Consider the following 19529-nt stretch of genomic DNA (forward strand, 5'->3'; position numbering starts at 1 on the left):
TAAATCTTAGGTTGCACTCATTGGTGTTCAGATCTCGCACAAATTGCATAGCTGCTTCTTCATTACCCCTCCAAATTACAAAAATGTCATCAATAAAACGACACCACAGGACCACATTGGTATCGAATTGGGTAATTTCTTCTGACACCTGTTCCTCCCACCAGCCCATAAACAAATTTGCATAGCTGGGGGCAAAACAGGTGCCCATAGCTGTCCCTTGAAGCTGTTTGTACAGATGACCATCAAAGATGAATACATTGTTCTTAAGACAGAACTCGATCATAGTGCATAGCATTTCCGAATGGAAGAAAAAAGACAGTGACCTTGCTCTGAGAAAGTGTCTAATAGCTCTCACCCCCAAGCCATGATCTATGCTCGTATACAGACTAGTCACATCTAGGGTTAACAGTAAGAAGTCATCTTCCCATACGATATCCTCAATGATTTTTAAAAACATCTTACTGTGTATACTGTCTGATATGCCCATGTGAAAAATTGTATGTGGGCAGTACGATACATAATGCAAAGAAAAGAGTTTTAGAACACAGACGAGCCATTAGAAATCAGGATAAAAACTATCCAGTAGCTAGGCATTTCTTCAGCCATCATTTTGGCAATGAGAATCTGCTGAAGTTTGTAGTTATAGACCAAGTAAGGATGAGTAAAAGGGGAGGCGATAGAGAGAGATTGTTACGTGTGTTAGAGTCTAAATATATAATAGACTTCGAAACGTTGGAACCTGTATGGCTAAATTCGAGTGAGGAGCTGAGCATCCATCTAGGGTAATCGATACTTTGTTTGGTGGGTGGTCATCTGATAGAGAATGTGAAGTAGGGGTGATTTTTTGAATCCTATTTGATTCTTAGTAGAAGGGTACAGGTGTTGGGTTCTATAAGGTTTCTACAGTAGAAGAATTTGTTCGTCTACCCACTTGGGTAGAGAAGCTCCATATACCAATATGAGATCCCCCAAAAATATGAGACCCCCCAAAAGTTTTGTGTAGGTGTATAGGTCTATTTGGATGGTATAGGATGATATGTAATTAATTTAAGCGTAGTTAATACAGGGAGTGCAGAATTATTAGGCAAGTTGTATTTTTGAGGATTAATTTTATTATTGAACAACAACCATGTTCTCAATGAACCCAAAAAACTCATTAATATCAAAGCTGAATATTTTTGGAAGTAGTTTTTAGTTTGTTTTTAGTTTTACCTATGTTAGGGGGATATCTGTGTGTGCAGGTGACTATTACTGTGCATAATTATTAGGCAACTTAACAAAAAAAAATATATACCCATTTCAATTATTTATTATTACCAGTGAAACCAATATAACATCTCAACATTCACAAATATACATTTCTGACATTCAAAAACAAAACAAAAACAAATCAGTGACCAATATAGCCACCTTTCTTTGCAAGGACACTCAAAAGCCTGCCATCCATGGATTCTGTCAGTGTTTTGATCTGTTCACCATCAACATTGCGTGCAGCAGCAACCACAGCCTCCCAGACACTGTTCAGAGAGGTGTACTGTTTTCCCTCCTTGTAAATCTCACATTTGATGATGGACCACAGGTTCTCAATGGGGTTCAGATCAGGTGAACAAGGAGGCCATGTCATTAGATTTCCTTCTTTTATACCCTTTCTTGCCAGCCACGCTGTGGAGTACTTGGACGCGTGTGATGGAGCATTGTCCTGCATGAAAATCATGTTTTTCTTGAAGGATGCAGACTTCTTCCTGTACCACTGCTTGAAGAAGGTGTCTTCCAGGAACTGGCAGTAGGACTGGGAGTTGAGCTTGACTCCATCCTCAACCCGAAAAGGCCCCACAAGCTCATCTTTGATGATACCAGCCCAAACCAGTACTCCACCTCCACCTTGCTGGCGTCTGAGTCAGACTGGAGCTCTCTGCCCTTTACCAATCCAGCCACGGGCCCATCCATCTGGCCCATCAAGACTCACTCTCATTTCATCAGTCCATAAAACCTTAGAAAAATCAGTCTTGAGATATTTCTTGGCCCAGTCTTGACGTTTCAGCTTGTGTGTCTTGTTCAGTGGTGGTCGTCTTTCAGCCTTTCTTACCATGGCCATGTCTCTGAGTATTGCACACCTTGTGCTTTTGGGCACTCCAGTGATGTTGCAGCTCTGAAATATGGCCAAACTGGTGGCAAGTGGCATCGTGGCAGCTGCACGCTTGACTTTTCTCAGTTCATGGGCAGTTATTTTGCGCCTTGGTTTTTCCACACGCTTCTTGCGACCCTGTTGACTATTTTGAATGAAACGCTTGATTGTTCGATGATCACGCTTCAGAAGCTTTGCAATTTTAAGAGTGCTGCATCCCTCTGCAAGATATCTCACTATTTTTGACTTTTCTGAGCCTGTCAAGTCCTTCTTTTGACCCATTTTGCCAAAGGAAAGGAAGTTGCCAAATAATTATGCACACCTGATATAGGGTGTGGATGTCATTAGACCACACCACTTCACATTACAGAGATGCACATCACCTAATATGCTTAATTGGTAGTAGGCTTTCGAGCCTATACAGCTTGGAGTAAGACAACATGCATAAAGAGGATGATGTGGTCAAAATACTCATTTGCCTAATAATTCTGCACTCCCTGTAATGTTCAGGATTTAAGTGATATATTGAATTTTAAATTTTGAAAACATTCATAGTTAACAAACTTTTATAATGCAATGAATTATTCTATTTACAATTTTTGTATTTTGGCAATTGAATTTTACTCTATTTATTGTGCGAAATATGATATCACATTAATTTAAAGATTCTGATGAATTTGAACAATAATTTGAGTTGTATTTTGATAGGACTATGGTACAAACTACCTTGAAACTTATTTATAGATGCACTTTAAGATGGCCGCCACATTTTGTGTCTTTTGGTGGGGATTTGAGATTTTGTCTGTTTTTTATGTCTAGGATTGCATGGTTTTTAACTTGGGGCACTGTAACAATGATGTATCCATGAGTAAGGCTGCTGCCGAAACGCGTTGGATTTGTGTGCTGAAATAAATTGATTTGCACCTTGGAGGTGTCCTGGGTCTCCTGTGATTTGGAGGAGAGTTGGAGGATTTATTAGGGCCTCTCGGAGCCCACCCGGGACCGCTGTGTGGTGTTCCTGCAGTCCGAGTGTTTTATGTGAATTATATATATATATATATATATATATATATATATATATAAAACACCACCGTTTGAACCACTTCAATTCAAACTGATTAGAAACTACATTCTATGAACCACACCTTATACATCAAAGTTGTTGTTGTCACATCAAAGTGAGTACCACATGAATTTGTAGAAACTACACTTAGGGCCCTAATTTGAGTTTGGCAGGAAAGCCTGTTCGCCAAACCCCGACAGGGTGGCCGCCACCCTTCGCGGCGACCTCCCCACTGGAGTTATTAAGAGTTTCATTCTAGGTCAGCAGGAGGAAACCTGAGTTTCCACCGGCCTAGCAGGAAGCAGGCTGCAGCATTGTCTCCGGCTCATAATTGAACCAGCGGCAATGCTGTAGCCTGCAGGGTGCACCAGCACCATTGCAATCTTCACGGTCAGGGCAGACAGTGAATATTGCGACAGTGCTGGCCAGGGGGCCCCATGCAATGCCCATGCCAAGTGCGTGAGCAGTGCAGGGCCTTCCTGAGGCCCCCTACACCTTTTCTCTGCCAGCCTTTTCATGGTGGTGCTACTGCCATGAAATCGCTGGCAGAGAAGGAGGTCGTAATCCCCAGGGCAGCGCTGCCCTGGCAGATTAGGACTGCCACCATCCTCCAGACTGCTGGGATCTGAGATCTTGGCAGAGCTGGTGGTTCCCTGGCAGTCCGACTGTGAGTCTACAGACCACCACACTCGTAAATCAGGGCCTAAGTTTTAATATAATAATACACGCTCAGCAAGAATACACGTATTTTCTTTTCTCAGTCTGCGCACAAGCATTTTGAAAATATAATAAAAACTTCAACATCATCAATAAAACCACCCTCATCATATTATAATGAAGAACTAAAAAGAAAGAGAAAAAAAGGGAGGGATGTCTCAGACAGCACAATTCGTCTGTTGTAATGCTGCAGGTCCACTCAGATGTCAGTAGGGATCCGTGATTCTGCGTCTAAATGCATTGACGCGTTTTGGTGGAAATGTTAGATATCAACCACCTTCTTCAGGGCAGTACAACTTATTCAGTCTCCATAAAATTTCCCACAACACATCTATGAAAAAGTACATATAAGCAATATTAGACATAAATCAATAAAAACATTATCAAAATATAACAATATGTAAAACTCAAAGCATTACCCAAGTCAGGTGGTACTAACAAACATTTATGTATCCCCAAATCGTTCATACTCAGATATTCTAAATTCATTCAAAATTTCTAAGTTCAATAACTCTACATAAGGTCACAATTTCTCATTTAAATAGATACCAACATTCTAAAAGTCTCATAACATTCACCCTCACTCATTCCTTACACTGCCGAATCACTACTAACCATTTAACTCCAGAGCCCATAAAACAATTATTTCCTTCTTCTTTGTTCCTTCAAACATATGTCCACAACAAAACCCTATGTGGAGATTACAACCAATGGTCAAGTTGTATGATTAACTCACCAGAAGAGCCGAATGGCTTAATTATGTCCTTCATCAAGATGCCAGTTGACCGGAAGAAGGGAGGGAATCTTCTCCTGCTCCAAAAAATCACATTAATTATGTGGCTCTTTCTGACTCACTATCAAATAAAAGGGAGGGTACTATGAATGGAAGGTCAGTGCCAATGATCTCTTATACTTTTTTTTTTTTTAACTTCATCTGTTGATCTTATCCCTCCATTGTATCAGTATCCCAGCCGCAAGATATTTCTTACACCCTACCATATGTACAAGGGATGGGTTGTTCTAAGGCAAAATAGTCTTTACTCATTATATAGGGCTGCCCTCATTCAAATTGGCTTGCCAAGTTAAGAAGGCCAGATCAACAGGTAAATAAAAAATACAATAGAACATACCCCTTATCCTCTGCATCCCTCTTCATTTATTTTCCCAGACTTAACTCTCTCTTGTCCCTTACCTGCATCTTAAACATGAGGGGTACTTAAGATCAGCAGGGTCCTACTTGTAAAGCCGTCACACCGTTTGCTACCTGCAAATAAGGAGGATCCCTGTCACATATAGTGAACCGAACACCGGTATCTGTTTAATCAAATCCTTCATATTTCGCAGGTCCCGTCCTCGACTGTTATCTGCAGTTGTCCTTATAGTAGATGGACTCTGTAGGTTGCTACAGCAGACAGTAGTATTTATTGGTGCACCTCTGTTTGCTGAGGTTTGTGTGTTCAGTCATATGGCTTACTGTACACACTTGCAGCAAGTGCAAAGTGATGGTTGTCGAAGAACGATTACATATAAATAAAAGTTCATTCCAGAAGTCTCTTGTGCAGACCTAGGGAGACCATATTGGAAGAGGCCACTCTGGATGTGATGACCGCCTGAATGTTGCTTGTACCTCCTATTCTAGAAATAGCCCAGAAAATTGATACAATACTTGCATTTTTTTATTCACCAGTATCTAATACACTGTAACACACAGCACATTAGCACTTTACCTTGCTTCTGAAATTAGTGGAACCTACCTAAATTTTGCAGGTAGGTCAGAGGCTGCAAGCGTGAGTGAATTGTAAACCCCCCCCCCCCCCCGAACCACCAGCTAGTTATTATCTGTGCATTGTTTAGCATCATTCAAATTTAAGGTTGATCTTTTCAGATATTTGGGATCACAGGAGAATAATGGTACACGTCCTCCTAGCAATGGAAACACCAGTGGCAAATAATTACTTTTTATGGAAAACGCTATCTTTTCGCCATGTCTTTTGGCTTGGAAATTTTGAAGCATGTGGCTGAAGAAACTGTGTTGTCTGCTGTCAGTGCTGGAAATCTTGTTTTTTTGTGTTGTGGAAGGTCAACCTAAGTCAGGCAGGTCCAGATCCATGCAATGTTTTCAGGATATTAAAATACAGTAGCTTTAAATGCAAATGATTTAAATGGAGCACCTTTAGTTATCAGTGGGGAGCCTAAAAATCTGGCCGATATGTTTGGTATGTGTGGACCTTACACTTTAGAGTGAATAGAAATAATCTACTTAGAAAGCCACATGTCATGTGGAATGATTAGAGGGGGGTGGACATAGCCCGAAGAATGCACCTACAACATCCCCTGTTTACACAACAGGCCAGAATACCAGGAAAACTGCTCTTTTGTGTGCCAAGTGGTTATTTTTAGGGGCGAGCGCAAAGCGCTCAGTCCCCTTTCCAATTTCTCTTCAGTGGGATTTTAACCATGCCCATGTTGCGTCAGTCACTTTCATTGGTTCTTGGGCTTGCCTTTTAAAATCCGCTTGTTTTCATTCGTGAAAGGTATGCCGTTTCAGGTGTTTAGCCCTCCTCGAGAGCACCGGTAAACTACTGGAAACATACGAGAGGCTCCATGTTTTCCGTATGGTTTCTGGACTACTTTTTCTCTTTATTTCGCAGCGCAATCACACAGTGTTTTACACAGCGCGATCGTTCTCGGTTTTTTTTCCCCATTTAATGTGACAAGAAAAGTCCGGTTAGGAGTTTACAACGCTAATAGCTCTAACTCGACGTAATGCGAGACCCGTTGCATTGCAAATGCTTGTTTGGATGGTGACTTCCTGTCTTAAAGGTCTAAAGCCCAAGGTCACTATCTACAAGCAGGCATTCTCCTTCTTGATTCAGAGACTGTGCACAAAAAACTACAGATTCGTTATCGCCATTCCGAGACCCGACTTGTTAAGCGCCTGGCATCCAGCAGGTGTAAAAAAACACACATCGATTGGAATAATTGTCAGGGACGAGGATCCTTTGTCTATTAAGACGTAGTGCAGGGTGGAATAAATTCTGCATCCAGGAGACAATAGGAAGTGCAGTAACAGCACTGTGAAGGTGCAATCGTGATAAAAACATGACTATCTTTGTCAGGCTTCTCCATTATTTATGAGGGGTGATAAAGGCGACGCCGCACACTGCTGCTAGAACTCGCCTGAGAATTTAGACTTTCTGCTAAATGTCATCTGGATCTTATCGGACGTGACATTTAGACGATTACTGCGCGCGGCCTGGCGCAGCTTCTCTTAAATTCCTTAATGAGAATTGCGCTAATATTCTGACATTAATAGCATTTTGTCTGTATAAATCTGGAGAGCAGATAGGCGGTGTTCTGTGTTTTGTTGAAAAGTAGAGAAATTGCAAAGTGTCAAGATCGGTTTTCGCAGGGCTGAGCCGCAGGAAGTCACCTGCCTTTGGTCTGCTCGTCACCATGGATGATTTTAATAGAACGAGAAATAGTATTTTAAAATATTATCTGTCAGGAAACACACGGAAGCTTATGCTAAAGGTGAAAACTGAAGAATGCACAATTTAGTTGGAGACATTTACTAATACATTTTATTTAATTTGTACTTGTATTATTTCACGCCATCCTCTTGTGTGATCAAAGTTAAATACATTTCACACATTTCTGTAAATGCAGTCAATGTCTGCGATCAGTTCAAATGATCACCTTTTTCAACACCACTTGTGACAGCTAAATGTGGCATTCACTGCTTAGAGTTCTCTGCTTATCATTTATGATAAATAACCTCTTGAAGATTTACATACCCAAACTATTTGATATCAAATATATGCAATGGATTCCATTAGGGTCGGGAAAGACACAAGTTCATTACTATATATGAACCCCATGCAGTAAAAAGTGTATTAGTTGAAGTGTTCAAAACGGTATTAAAACAAATACATAACTTTACAGTTTTTATTTATTCTAAACAGAGAGTGATGTGTGGTCCTTCAGGGTATTCAACTTGCAGCCTAGATATCAATAGTGCCGGTTACTGTGGGCTGGTGCTGTTTGCAATCCTTGTCTTGCTCTAGGCAAAATCTTCCAAGCATTTGTTGTTTTTAGGCATTAAATATGTTTCACAAGGTAATTAGGGAAAATTCATGCAAAATATAATTGGTGTCCATTCAAAAATGTCAAACCCAGTTAGGCATATTTTTGTAATGTTTGTTAATTAGGGGGATTCGCAGGAAGAGTTAAATGCTATTAAAAAACAAACAGTTCTGTCAGCGCTCATTAAGTTGAGCGCAAACAGCATGCGAGTAACACAAGTGACTCAGTGAGATGGTTGGATGGTGATCTCCCTGATCTTTTCTCTCTTTCCCTCCGCAGTATTTTAAGAAGCAGAAGCGGTTAATACCTGAAAGGACAATCTGGAAATATTTTGTGCAGTTGTGCAGCGCGGTCGAACACATGCACTCGCGCAGGGTGATGCACAGAGGTAATAATAATTTGCGCTCTTTTTTTAATACATTGAATATTGATCAAATGTTTCAATTTGCAAGCACCCGTGCTCAAAAACAATTTGGCAATTATGTTGATGTTCCACCCTTGAGTGACTGAATCTTGACAAATTTGGAAGATGGATCTTATTTCGGGTTGTGCTAACTGGTTGACTGTGGAGGTTTGTCCCGGGTTGGGGACGGTGGGGCAGGGGTGCGCTACTAAGATGGCTACTCTGTATTCTAGACACCAGCAAGCCTGTCCAAATTGCAATTAGCAAGTGAAAGAAGCAAAAAATTGAAAGAAGTAAACACAGCAAACTCAGAATATGTGTGTTTGTTAGGCTTAGTGGGGCTTTAGCATGGGTGTGTGATTGTGTATCTGTCCCACCTGAACAGCTGAAACCAGAAAGCTGAATGAGCCCCAGGTTTATCTTGTCCACTTCGATTTTCTCCGTCGCACCCTTCCTCATCCTCTAATGAAACCTGGAACCTTAGAGTTCACTTACAGTATTTCAAAATATACCATTTATTGGCAGTTTTAGTCTTGAATAGAGTATTTTTGTTGTAAACGATACTCGAGGGGTGCATTTTCTTATCAGTGTTTTTGGACTCCTCAGGCTTAGTAGATTTTTCATTTCCTGGTTCCTTTTTCTTTTTTTCTTTTGTTGTGCATGTTTCTCCAGAGCATCTGCAAAACCCTATAAAACCCCATTCAGTAGCACGTGAGTGGTGTCTGTGCTGTTTTTCGGTCACAGTTATTCCCATTACCCTATGTAAGTACTAACTACTCCAACCCAAGATATCAAAGTTATTAAACAGCTAATAAAATACAGGAAACAAATCACGCTAATTAACTCTAAAGCATAAGGGACCTGCTTTGTTCATTTAAAACAAACAAAAATTATACTCTGTTTAGGTCTGCCCTAGAGTCAGATTCAGCTGTCTGTTGTTGATGACCTGTTGTCCATAATATAACATATCTACAGTGAGCACAAACAGGGAACACCAAAAAAAGAGAATCCATTCTGTGTTTTCTGGAATATGTTCCTTTCATTTTCAAATCCAACTACTTTAAAGCAAAGTATTTTTCTTTACCTCTGTTTCCAATTTCTCAGAGTTAAATCTCCATAGTCAACATGTGTTTCGTCTGATATAACTACCAAGACTTCCTCAAGGCTAGGGAATACATTCAATATTTAAAATAAGTAATCTTCAAACTGGGATTACATACATAAGATACCTTCACCCAAGTGAAGTGTCCATAAACTTCAAAATTAAAAAGGTTTTTTATAAAAACAAATACTTGTGCCTGCATAAAATCATGCCTGCTAACCATTAAGGATGTCTGAAACTCAAAGTAAAGTCCAAAGCAGTACATACGTTGTGGTATGAAAAAAGTTGAGGCCCAAATGAGCCTTGAGAACTGCATAGTGACAGGAGTGATTGCACAGGACATCTCTCCTTTTTGCATACAATGAACTCAATGATTGAGTCATCAAGAGTCAACAACGTAGAGTCCCATATGTAAATAATTGTTTTGCTTATCCCACCTATTAGTACCATTGGACCATCATAGGCATCCTGAGTCTAAAGAGTATCTGGAAATACACTGTACAAATTAAGGACTCTGGTTTCAGAAGTATCTCCAAAACTGAATCAGTTAGTTCACTCATCAGCTAGTGTTTGATGTCACAAAACATCAATTTATCATGCTCCTTCTTTCCCGCTCAAAGTTTATGAACCACATTTTTTTTCCCTAATGCCTGCCCCTCAAGGACATCGCTGTAGGTTTTTTTTACTTAATGCTCCAAGATTGGCATCCGCTATATCTTAAAATGGTAAATTAAAAAGGCAATATGGCTACTAGACATAACGTACGCACATGCATGTGTCATGCTGCATTTGCTTATATGCCATCACGCTGGGGCTGGCATAGTAAATGTTAAATGTGTGTGCAATGCATGGTGATGTATGCATGCATATACATCATTTTGCTTTTTTTTTTTTTTTTTTTTTTACTTTTGTTTGCCCATGTTCTTCAAAATCAACAATAACCATTTTCGGTTCTTGCCAATGCTGAAGATTACCAGCAAAAAAACATGGGTAAAGTCAAATGGCAACTCCTATTGGATTTTCCAGTGGTTGGGTTTTAAGTAATGGATGTTGGTGTGCCATCCAACATTAGATTTGGTGGACATAGCATATATTTGATCATGTTAAATTAAAATAAATAACATGAAAATCTTACAGTTGCCTTTCAGAGAAACAAAGCTTTGGACCAAACATAGAGTTTTGCGGACGGGTTACTCCATCTCAAGTGTGACGGATATCCCGTCCACCGTCTTACGATTAACATAGGATATAATGGAATCGTACTACAGCGGACGGGATATCCATCACATTTGTGATGGAATAACCCCATCCGTCAACGTCTGAATCAGGCTCTTTGGTTTGAATTTCTAGTTATGAAGTTTGTGAACCTTGTGACCAGAAGTGCTGTACACAGTAACAATTTGTACGTATGAGTGTACACAGAATTTGGTGATTACACATAAAATAGTAGATAGTACAAAAATAGGATAATGAAAATGCAGACGTTAAACTTTCATCTTACCGACAGAATAATAAGTTGAATTATTCATAAAGCACGTTGACGAAAAGGTAAAACTCTTGATAAAGTGATCATTCAAATTCCCTACTGTGTTACTGTGTTTTATCAATTGATCCATTAATCACAAAATTTCTGCCTACATAATATCAACCAGAGTAATTAATAATCAAGACAACTACTCCATCCATTTACAGGGGTGTGGAATATAATAAAATATCTACTTATCCATGGGACAGGCTGCTTCTTAAATTTACTTATATGGTAAATAAAAAAAATCTACTCATCCCATTGGTGCCATGTAGTGTGGGGACAAATTTTGGCAGCAATCTCATTATGTAAGAGCTCTTATAATATCCTCTCTGATTACGCCAGGGCTACTACTATAATAGGGCTTGAATACTAGCAATTGCAGTCTCTACTAAAGCAATTTCCTTATTTTGCAACCTTTCCATAGATCTACATGCTAGGGCTGGAGGAAGCAGTAAGCAATAGTTCCAGGGCTGGAATGCCTTTGACTCTGTAAATGTACTAACTTGCATGTTTTAAGGATTTTCACCAGCTCTTCTCTAACCTCTTCCCATAACAAGAAAGGTTGGAAATTTACTCCTGACAAGGGCAGAAGTAGAAGTTCTTCCTGGGCTGGGAAAAAAGTGGTTGGAGGGAAAGTGAACTTGTAAACACTCAATAGATTTTCACATGAGAAAATCTACGCATGAATATTTGCTCGTGCTAAAATACAGCTAACAAATATTTTCTAGGAGTATGATTTCCTGTTCTACTTCTGTAAGTTCTTGTGAATTCATGAAAGCCACTATTTCAAAGACGTATACTATGGGTGCACTTTTGTGACTTTCTTTAAGAATTGGTCCTTAATTAGATCTGGCGTTAACAAATACATTTTGTCTTTATTAAACCTCTATTTCTCCATCTATCGGAGCATATTGGCACACAAAGTAGTTTTGTTCAGTGCCAGGAACCACTGCAGCAATCAGTGGCATAACAAAACTGGAGGGGGCCCTCCTGCAAACAACATGGAGAGCCCCCCCCCCTCCAGACTCACTCAGGGCAGGTGCTGTGCTGCGGGAGCCTCCTGGAGGGGGCTGTGGGGCTTTTGTTATGCCACTAGTGGCAACGTGTGCTTTTTGAGACCAAAACTTTTTTTTTCTTCTTTTTGACAGTGTTTGTTACAATGGTGAGGGCCTGGCAACTCCCACAACAATAAAGTGTTTCAAAAGCCATGTGAAAACAAGAAAAACATTGACAAAACCAATAGAAAAAAAGTCAAATCGGTTGGCTTTGCCAGTGCTTGTTTATTTTCATACTTCCCATTATCTTGTTGAAAATGGTAGACTGATTTCCCATTAGGAGTATGTTTTGGAAATACTAGCATGCATCAACACATTTTACTAAATAACACTTCAGAGAAATAACACCTAAAATGTCATAGTAGCGAAACTTTTTTTTCCTTCTTGCACTCTTTTTCTGAACATTTTATTTTGAAAGCAAAGAATCATTACTCTTGCTTACAAGCTTCTGAAAACACTTGCATCTGATCAGAGAGTACTTTGGGAGCATTATACTTAGACTCATACTGTTAAACTTTTCAAACGTCCATGTATACTTTTTTTTTTTTTTTACTAGAACCATTGTCAGTAGTGAAGAGTGACCTTTTATAGTTTTATTTACAACACTCACCCTATTAATGAAGGCTTTTAATTAATAAACCATAAATACAAATTTGAACAGCATTAACATAGGTACACACATATTACCTCAACTGCAGGCATTTCCCTTCTCTGTGAACTGGCAGCCAAAGGGTTTGTGTTGCAGGGGGTTGGGCCTACTTGTCCCAAGGACAAAATAAACAAGAAAACTTGTTGCCCTTGACCCCAAACAATATGTCCTGGGAGTTGGGCAATAGGAATTCCACATCCCTGCATTTAGTAGAATATGCCACCGCCCCCCCCCCCCCCCCACACACATACCCAATATTCTGCATAAAAAATTGGATTTCTGGTCATTTGTTTCTGTGGCTTTTGGAAGTCAATCAGTTGGCCTTTCTGGTTGACAAATGCCCTGTTTCTACGGTTGTCGACTAACCAAGATTATCCATGGCATTTACATTGGCACTCATGGAAGACCATGATTTACATTTGTGCTTGACCCACACTTCGCTTCAATATGGTCACATTTTTGGCCTCTTTGTAGTGAAGGTCATCACTCACTGCATTTGGTATTCAGTCAGAATCTGACACAAAGAGCTACAGGAACATTCTGCAACTCTTAGAAAAATAAGTGGAAAATTGTCCTAAGCAGGTAAACCTGGGTCCTGGTCATAACTGTACCTGAACTGCACTGCAAAGAAGTTCCACATGAACAATGATGGCTGGAAAATAAGTCAAAAGCCTAGGGTATTAATCTGCTCACATGTGATGTTTCTTGAGGGAGTAATACGGCAACGGTGTGGCAGTAATGTACATTTTATAAATTGGTTCATAAGGTAGAGTTAAAGAAATGTTCACCAGAGAGAAGATAGGTGCAGTTAGTCTAATACTGTTCCGATCACCGGGTATCTTATTTGTCCGCGTCTAAATCCTTTGCAAAAGGACAACACTTCTGAAAACGTTTGATGCCGGCATAGTGAGTTGCTGTAGGAGGCTGGCCTGGCTTGTAGTGGGTACCAGAGGTACTTACACCTTGTGCCAGGTCCAGTTATCCCTTATTAGTGTAGAAGAGGTGTTTCTGGCAGATTAGGCTGATAGAGGTAGCTATGGCAAATCAGCTTAGGCTGAACTAGGAGACATGCAAAGCTCCTACAGTACCACTGGTGTCATATGCACAATATCATAAGAAAACACAATACATAGAAGTACTAAAAATAAAGGTACTTTATTTTTATGACAATATGCCAAAAGTATCTCAGTGAGTACCCTCAGTATGAGGATAAGTTATATACACAAGATATATGTGTATTCAAACCAAAATTATGCAGGTAATAGCAAGAAAAGTAATGCAAGCAGTGTAAAATTACAGTAGATTGCAATAGGAGCACATAGGTATAGGGGCAACACAAACCATATACTCCAAAAGTGGAATGCGAACCACGAATGGACCCCAAACCTATGTGAGCTTGTAGGGGGTCGCTGGGACGGTAAGAAAACAGTGAGGGTTAGAAAAATAGCCCACCCCAAGACCCTGAAAGGTAGGTGTAAAGTGCACCTACTACCCCCAGAGAGCACAGAAGTCGTGATAGGGGGATTCTGCAGGAAGAACAAACACCAGCAATGCAACAACAGTGGATTTCCGGACCTGAGTACCTGTAAGACAAGGGGACCAAGTCCAATAGTCGCGAAAGTGTCGAGAGTGGGGAGGAGCCCAGGAAATGCCAGCTGTGGGTGCAAGGAAGCTGCCACCTGTTGGAAGAAGCTTGGAGTTCTGCTAGAAAGAAGAGGACTAGGAACTTCTCCTTTGGAGGATGGATGGCCCACGTCGCGATGAAGCTTGCAGAGGTGTTCCCACGCAGAAAGACTGCAAACAAGCCTTGCTAGCTGCAAGGGTCGCGGTAGAGGTTTTTGGGTGCTGCTGTGGCCCAGGAGAGACCAGGATATCGCCACTTGGAGGAGGAGACAGAGGGGGCGCCCAGCAAGTCAGGGAACCCTCACAGAAGCAGGCAGCACCCGCAGAAGTACCTGAACAGGCACTTGGAAGAAGAGTGAACCAGAGTCCACGCAAAGTCACAAAAGGGAGTCCCACGATGCCGGAGGACAACTCAGAAGGTTGTGCACTGCAGGTTAGAGTGTCGGGGACCCAGGCTTGGCTGTGCATGAAGGAAATCCTGGAAGAGTGCACAGGAGCCGGAGCAGCTGCAAATCATGCAGTACCCAGCAATGCAGTATAGCGTGGGGAGGCAAGGACTTAACTCCACCAAACTTGGACTGAAGAGTCACTGGACTGTGGGAGTCACTTGGACAGAGTTGCTGAGTTCCAGGGACCACGCTCGTCGTGATGAGAGGGGACCCAGAGGACCAGTGATGCAGTCTTTTTTGGTGCCTGCGGTTGCAGGGGGAAGATTCCGTCGACACACGGGAGATTTCTTCAGAGCTCCTGGTGCAGAGAGGAGGCAGGCTACCCCCAGAGCATGCACCACCTGGAAACAGTCGAGAAAGCCGGCAGGATGAAGCGATACAAGGTTGCTAGTAGTTGTCTTGCTACTTTGTTGCGGTTTTGCAGGCGTCCTGAGCAGTCAGCGGTCGATCCTTTGGCAGAAGGTGAAGAGGGAGATGCAGAGGAACCCTGATGAGCTCTTGCATTTGTTATATGGTGAGATCCCCAAAGCAGAGACCCTAAATAGCCAGAAAAGGAGGTTTGGCTACCTAAGAAGGAGGATCGGCTACCAAGGGAGGTAAGCGCCTATCAGAAGGAGCCTCTGATGTCACCTGCTGGCACAGGCCACTCAGAGCAGTCCAGTGTGCCACAAACACCTCTGTTTCCAAGATGGCAGAGGTCTGGGACACACTGGAGGAGCTCTGGGCACCTCCCCTGGGAGGTGCAGGTCAGGGGAGTGGTCACTCCCCTTTCCTTTGTCCAGTTTCGCACCAGAGCAGGGCTGGGGGAATCCCTGAACCGGTGTAGACTGGCTTATGCAGAGATGGGCACCATCTGTGCCCATCAAAGCATTTCCAGAGGCTGGGGGAGGCTACTCCTCCCCAGCCCTCACACCTATTTCCAAAGGGAGAGGGTGTTATACCCTCTCTCAGAGGAAGTCCTTTGTTCTGCCTTCCTGGGCCAGGGCTGCCTGGACCCCAGGAGGGCAGAAACCTCGCTGAGGGGTTGGCAGCAGCAGCAGCTGCAGTGGAGACCCCGGAAAGGCAGTTTGGCAGTACCCGGGTACTATGCTAGAGACCCGGGGGATCATGGAATTGTCACCCCCAATGCCAGAATGGCATTGGTGTGACAATTCCATGATCTTAGACATGTTACATGGCCATGTTCGGAGTTACCATTGTGACGCTGTACATAGGTAGTGACCTATGTACAGTGCACGCGTGTAATGGTGTCCCCGCACTCACAAAGTCTGGGGAATTTGCCCTGAACGATGTGGGGGCACCTTGGCTAGTGCCAGGGTGCCCACACACTAAGTTACTTTGCACCCAACCTTCACCAGGTGAAGGCTAGACGTATATGTGACTTATAAGTTACTTATGTGCAGTGGTAAATGGCTGTGAAATAAGGTGGACGTTATTTCACTCAGGCTGCACTGGCAGGCCTGTGTAAGAATTGTCAGAGCTCCCTATGGGTGGCAAAAGAAATTCTGCAGCCCATAGGGATCTCCTGGAACCCCAATACCCTGGGTACCTCAGTACCATATACTAGGGAATTATATGGGTGTACCAGTATGCGAATGTGAATTGGTAAATATAGTCACTAGCCTGTTAGTGACAAATTTGGAAAGCAGAGAGAGCATAACCACTGAGGTTCTGGTTAGCAGAGCCTCAGTGAGACAGTTAGGCATCACGCAGGGAACACATACAGGGCACATACTTATGAGCACTGGGGCCCTGCCTGGCAAGGGTCCCAGTGACACATAGACTAAAACAACATATATACAGTGAAATATGGGGGTAGCATGCCAGGCAAGATGATACTTTCCTACAGTTGCAAAATGTAGGAGGTCTCACGGCAAAGGAGGACTGTTTATGTTGGACATCTAAAGCATAGTGCTACTAGCTATAGGGACTGACTGAATCGTGACACACTGCCTTTAGTGTGAGATGCTGAGATCATTGACTTTTGATCTGTACCCTTGATTTGGATTTGCCTATCTCTTTTTCGGATAGATGGTGCTGCTCCTTCATCGCGAGTGACAATTGCTGCTGGTAGAATCTTCCATATTATTATGGAGAATGAATGCTTTAGGTAAACTGGAGTAACTGCAATACTTTCCCAGAACTCATTGCAGTAGTGTAGCTAATAACCACTATGATGGGAAGATCACACCTCTGACCAAATACATTATATTGTTGCTACATTTCTATTTGTATGTTCCGGACAAGGTAGCCTAGTTAGTCTGTTGTTTTAATATCAGAGGGCCTTTATGGATTTCACCAGGTTATTAACCTTTCTTTATTCATGCATATTATGATTCAAAGTGGTGGAACAGCATTGCCATTGTGTTGAGACAGCCAAGTTAAAGCCTGTGTTGTATCTCTTATGTTTGTAGTATTTGTACAGCTCACGTATCCCAAGTTTCATGGCTCTAAGTGCAAATGCTCTCAGAGACACTGCAGACTAAAGAGAACTGGGTGTGAAAAGCCTCTTTGAACAATAATGTTTTAGTTGCTTCTTGAAACTACCATCATCTTTTTGATCCTTACAAATAGTTGTCAGAATTCCATTATCTGGCCACAGCAACCAAAAATGCAGAGAAATACTTTTTGTCCAGTAGTTGGTACATCATCATTGTTCAGCTCAACACAAGTTTAAGAGTAAATATCTCAAGAATAAACTTAGGGTTGTACCTTTGGTTATGGTTGGATTTACAAGACCTGGGAAAAGATGTTGGAGGTATTGGTTGGAAATTAGTAAGAAGTATTTTTGAGTCCAGTGTGGTATTTTGGTAACCGACCTATGTACTAATAGGTCAGTTCACAAAATAATGAATGATAGCGGGTCTATAATTCGGCCTACCTCCTAAATATTAATGAGGTCGTTTGCAAATTGCGACGCACTATAAGTTTGTAAAAGTAGGACTGTATTGAAACAAATGGTCATCGTGTCTTCAAAAGAGTTAAGTTGTGTGTTGATATCTTGAAAAAGTAGTAACTTGGACACTGTTTAAACAAAAAGAAGGGAGAGCTCAAACTAGAGGTTTTCCAGTTTACTGGGGTAAGACATAATTTAGGTTATTTAGAAAAGCCATCTTTCTTACTTTTGAGAGAGAGAAAGAAAAGGCTAGATGATCCCAGGGGACTTGGATATAGTCGTGCAATTGACAAGTTAATCTCCTGGTACTTGTGTATGGTTTCAGGTAGGGCAAAAATGGTAAATAGCACTTAATAATTGTTCGATGAACTTCCGTAGTGGATTATGGAGGGTGTTAGAAGATGGTCAAAGTGCGTCTCCTAATTTTGCAACACACATTCTCACCAGGGAAAGCACGTTTTCGGTTAAATGGTTTTGATGCAGCAACGTTTTATAAATTCTAGCTACACCGCCTCCTTGTAAGTTTAGCCAAACCTTCCTGATTATTGCGTATTTAGTGGGGACTAGTTGATCGAAAATCAGGTTGGCATCTTCGCAAAGCCAATTCTGTACTAAAAACAGCAAGTCCACATACAAATTTACAAGGTTAGCTATCTCAATGTTTTATTTACAGGCTGATCTAACATTACAAGGGAGGGGCTTTAAAGTACTTGCCCATCTAGAGGAGGAGGTTTTGATTTGAAATTATAATATTGGATAGATGTATAACCAGCACATTCAAAGGAATGGGGAAATTCAATATAGCCATCATAGGGACTGGATAGGGAACAGCATGATTAGCAAGATAAAATAACTTGGTGGGGATAGATTAAGTTACTTGGTCAAAGATCCAAGTTTTTTGTGAACATGCAGCGTAGCTGGCAGTATCCGGTGCATACGTGCTCAGACGGGCTTGCCTATAGTGCGCCACCTGCACACGCGCAGCACACCAGTTTAGGTAAGAGGCAGTACTTTGACTACAGTGCTAGTAGCCAAATCCTTCTAGTGGGCGCCTAAGATGGTGCCCACTGGCTGAACAGCTAGCTTGGGAAACAAAACCTAACTGGCATGCTGGCAGGCAAAGAGCACAGAGAAACTGAGGGAAAGAAAGTGCCAACAAGCCAAATTTTATAAATGTGAGTCTGAAAATTCAAACTTAAACCTTATGGATAAAAACAAGGGAAAGGGCAAAATACATTTGGAGAAATAAAGTGCAGAAAGTTTAAACAAAATATAAAGCAAAGCATAGTTATGCCGCAGTTCACCAAAGCCTAGTGATCCAAGAGGGGCCTAAGGTGGCGCCTGCTGGTTGAACTGCAAACTGGGAAGCACAACCCAGGAAGTACAACCCACCGGCATGCTGGCGGCCAATGAGCATAGAAAAACTGGAAAAGGAAAGTGTCAAGCAGCCAAATTTTATAGAAGTGAATTTGAAGAGTGTATATGAGATCCTATAGATTACAACATGGGAATGTGGAAGTCAATATAGAGTTTCAGAAATAAAGTAAGTGTGCCAAAGTTGTAAAAACAATATATTTGAGCCAGCTAAGTCACGCAGCAGTTCACCAAATGAATATTTGGCACGACCTTCAGACAAAAGGCACATTAACGTTCAACCAATCTTGGATTCACGCAATAGCCTCAACTGCGTCTCCATTTTATCAGTAAATAATTGATTTTGTTTTACCCTGCGCTCTGTACTAAGGCAATTCAACATGGTTATGTGATTTCAACAAAAAAAAATATTGAAGCATTACTATTTGGACTGGACAACATAAACCTGCGCCAACTACT

At 41.5% G+C, this 19529-nt stretch overlaps 1 protein-coding gene across 2 annotated transcripts in view; it reads left to right on the forward strand.

The window, feature by feature from the left end:
• Nucleotides 1-19529, forward strand: part of NEK6 (NIMA related kinase 6) — a 474385-nt gene that overhangs the window by 340714 nt on the left and 114142 nt on the right. For both annotated transcript variants that reach the window (XM_069241715.1, XM_069241716.1), the window contains exon 7: nucleotides 8271-8379. In XM_069241715.1, coding sequence (XP_069097816.1) covers nucleotides 8271-8379 — 109 coding nt within the window. The remainder of the gene's footprint in view (nucleotides 1-8270; nucleotides 8380-19529) is intronic.

This window comes from Pleurodeles waltl, chromosome 6 (genome assembly GCF_031143425.1).
Source record: "Pleurodeles waltl isolate 20211129_DDA chromosome 6, aPleWal1.hap1.20221129, whole genome shotgun sequence".
Taxonomy (NCBI): Eukaryota; Metazoa; Chordata; class Amphibia; order Caudata; family Salamandridae; genus Pleurodeles; species Pleurodeles waltl.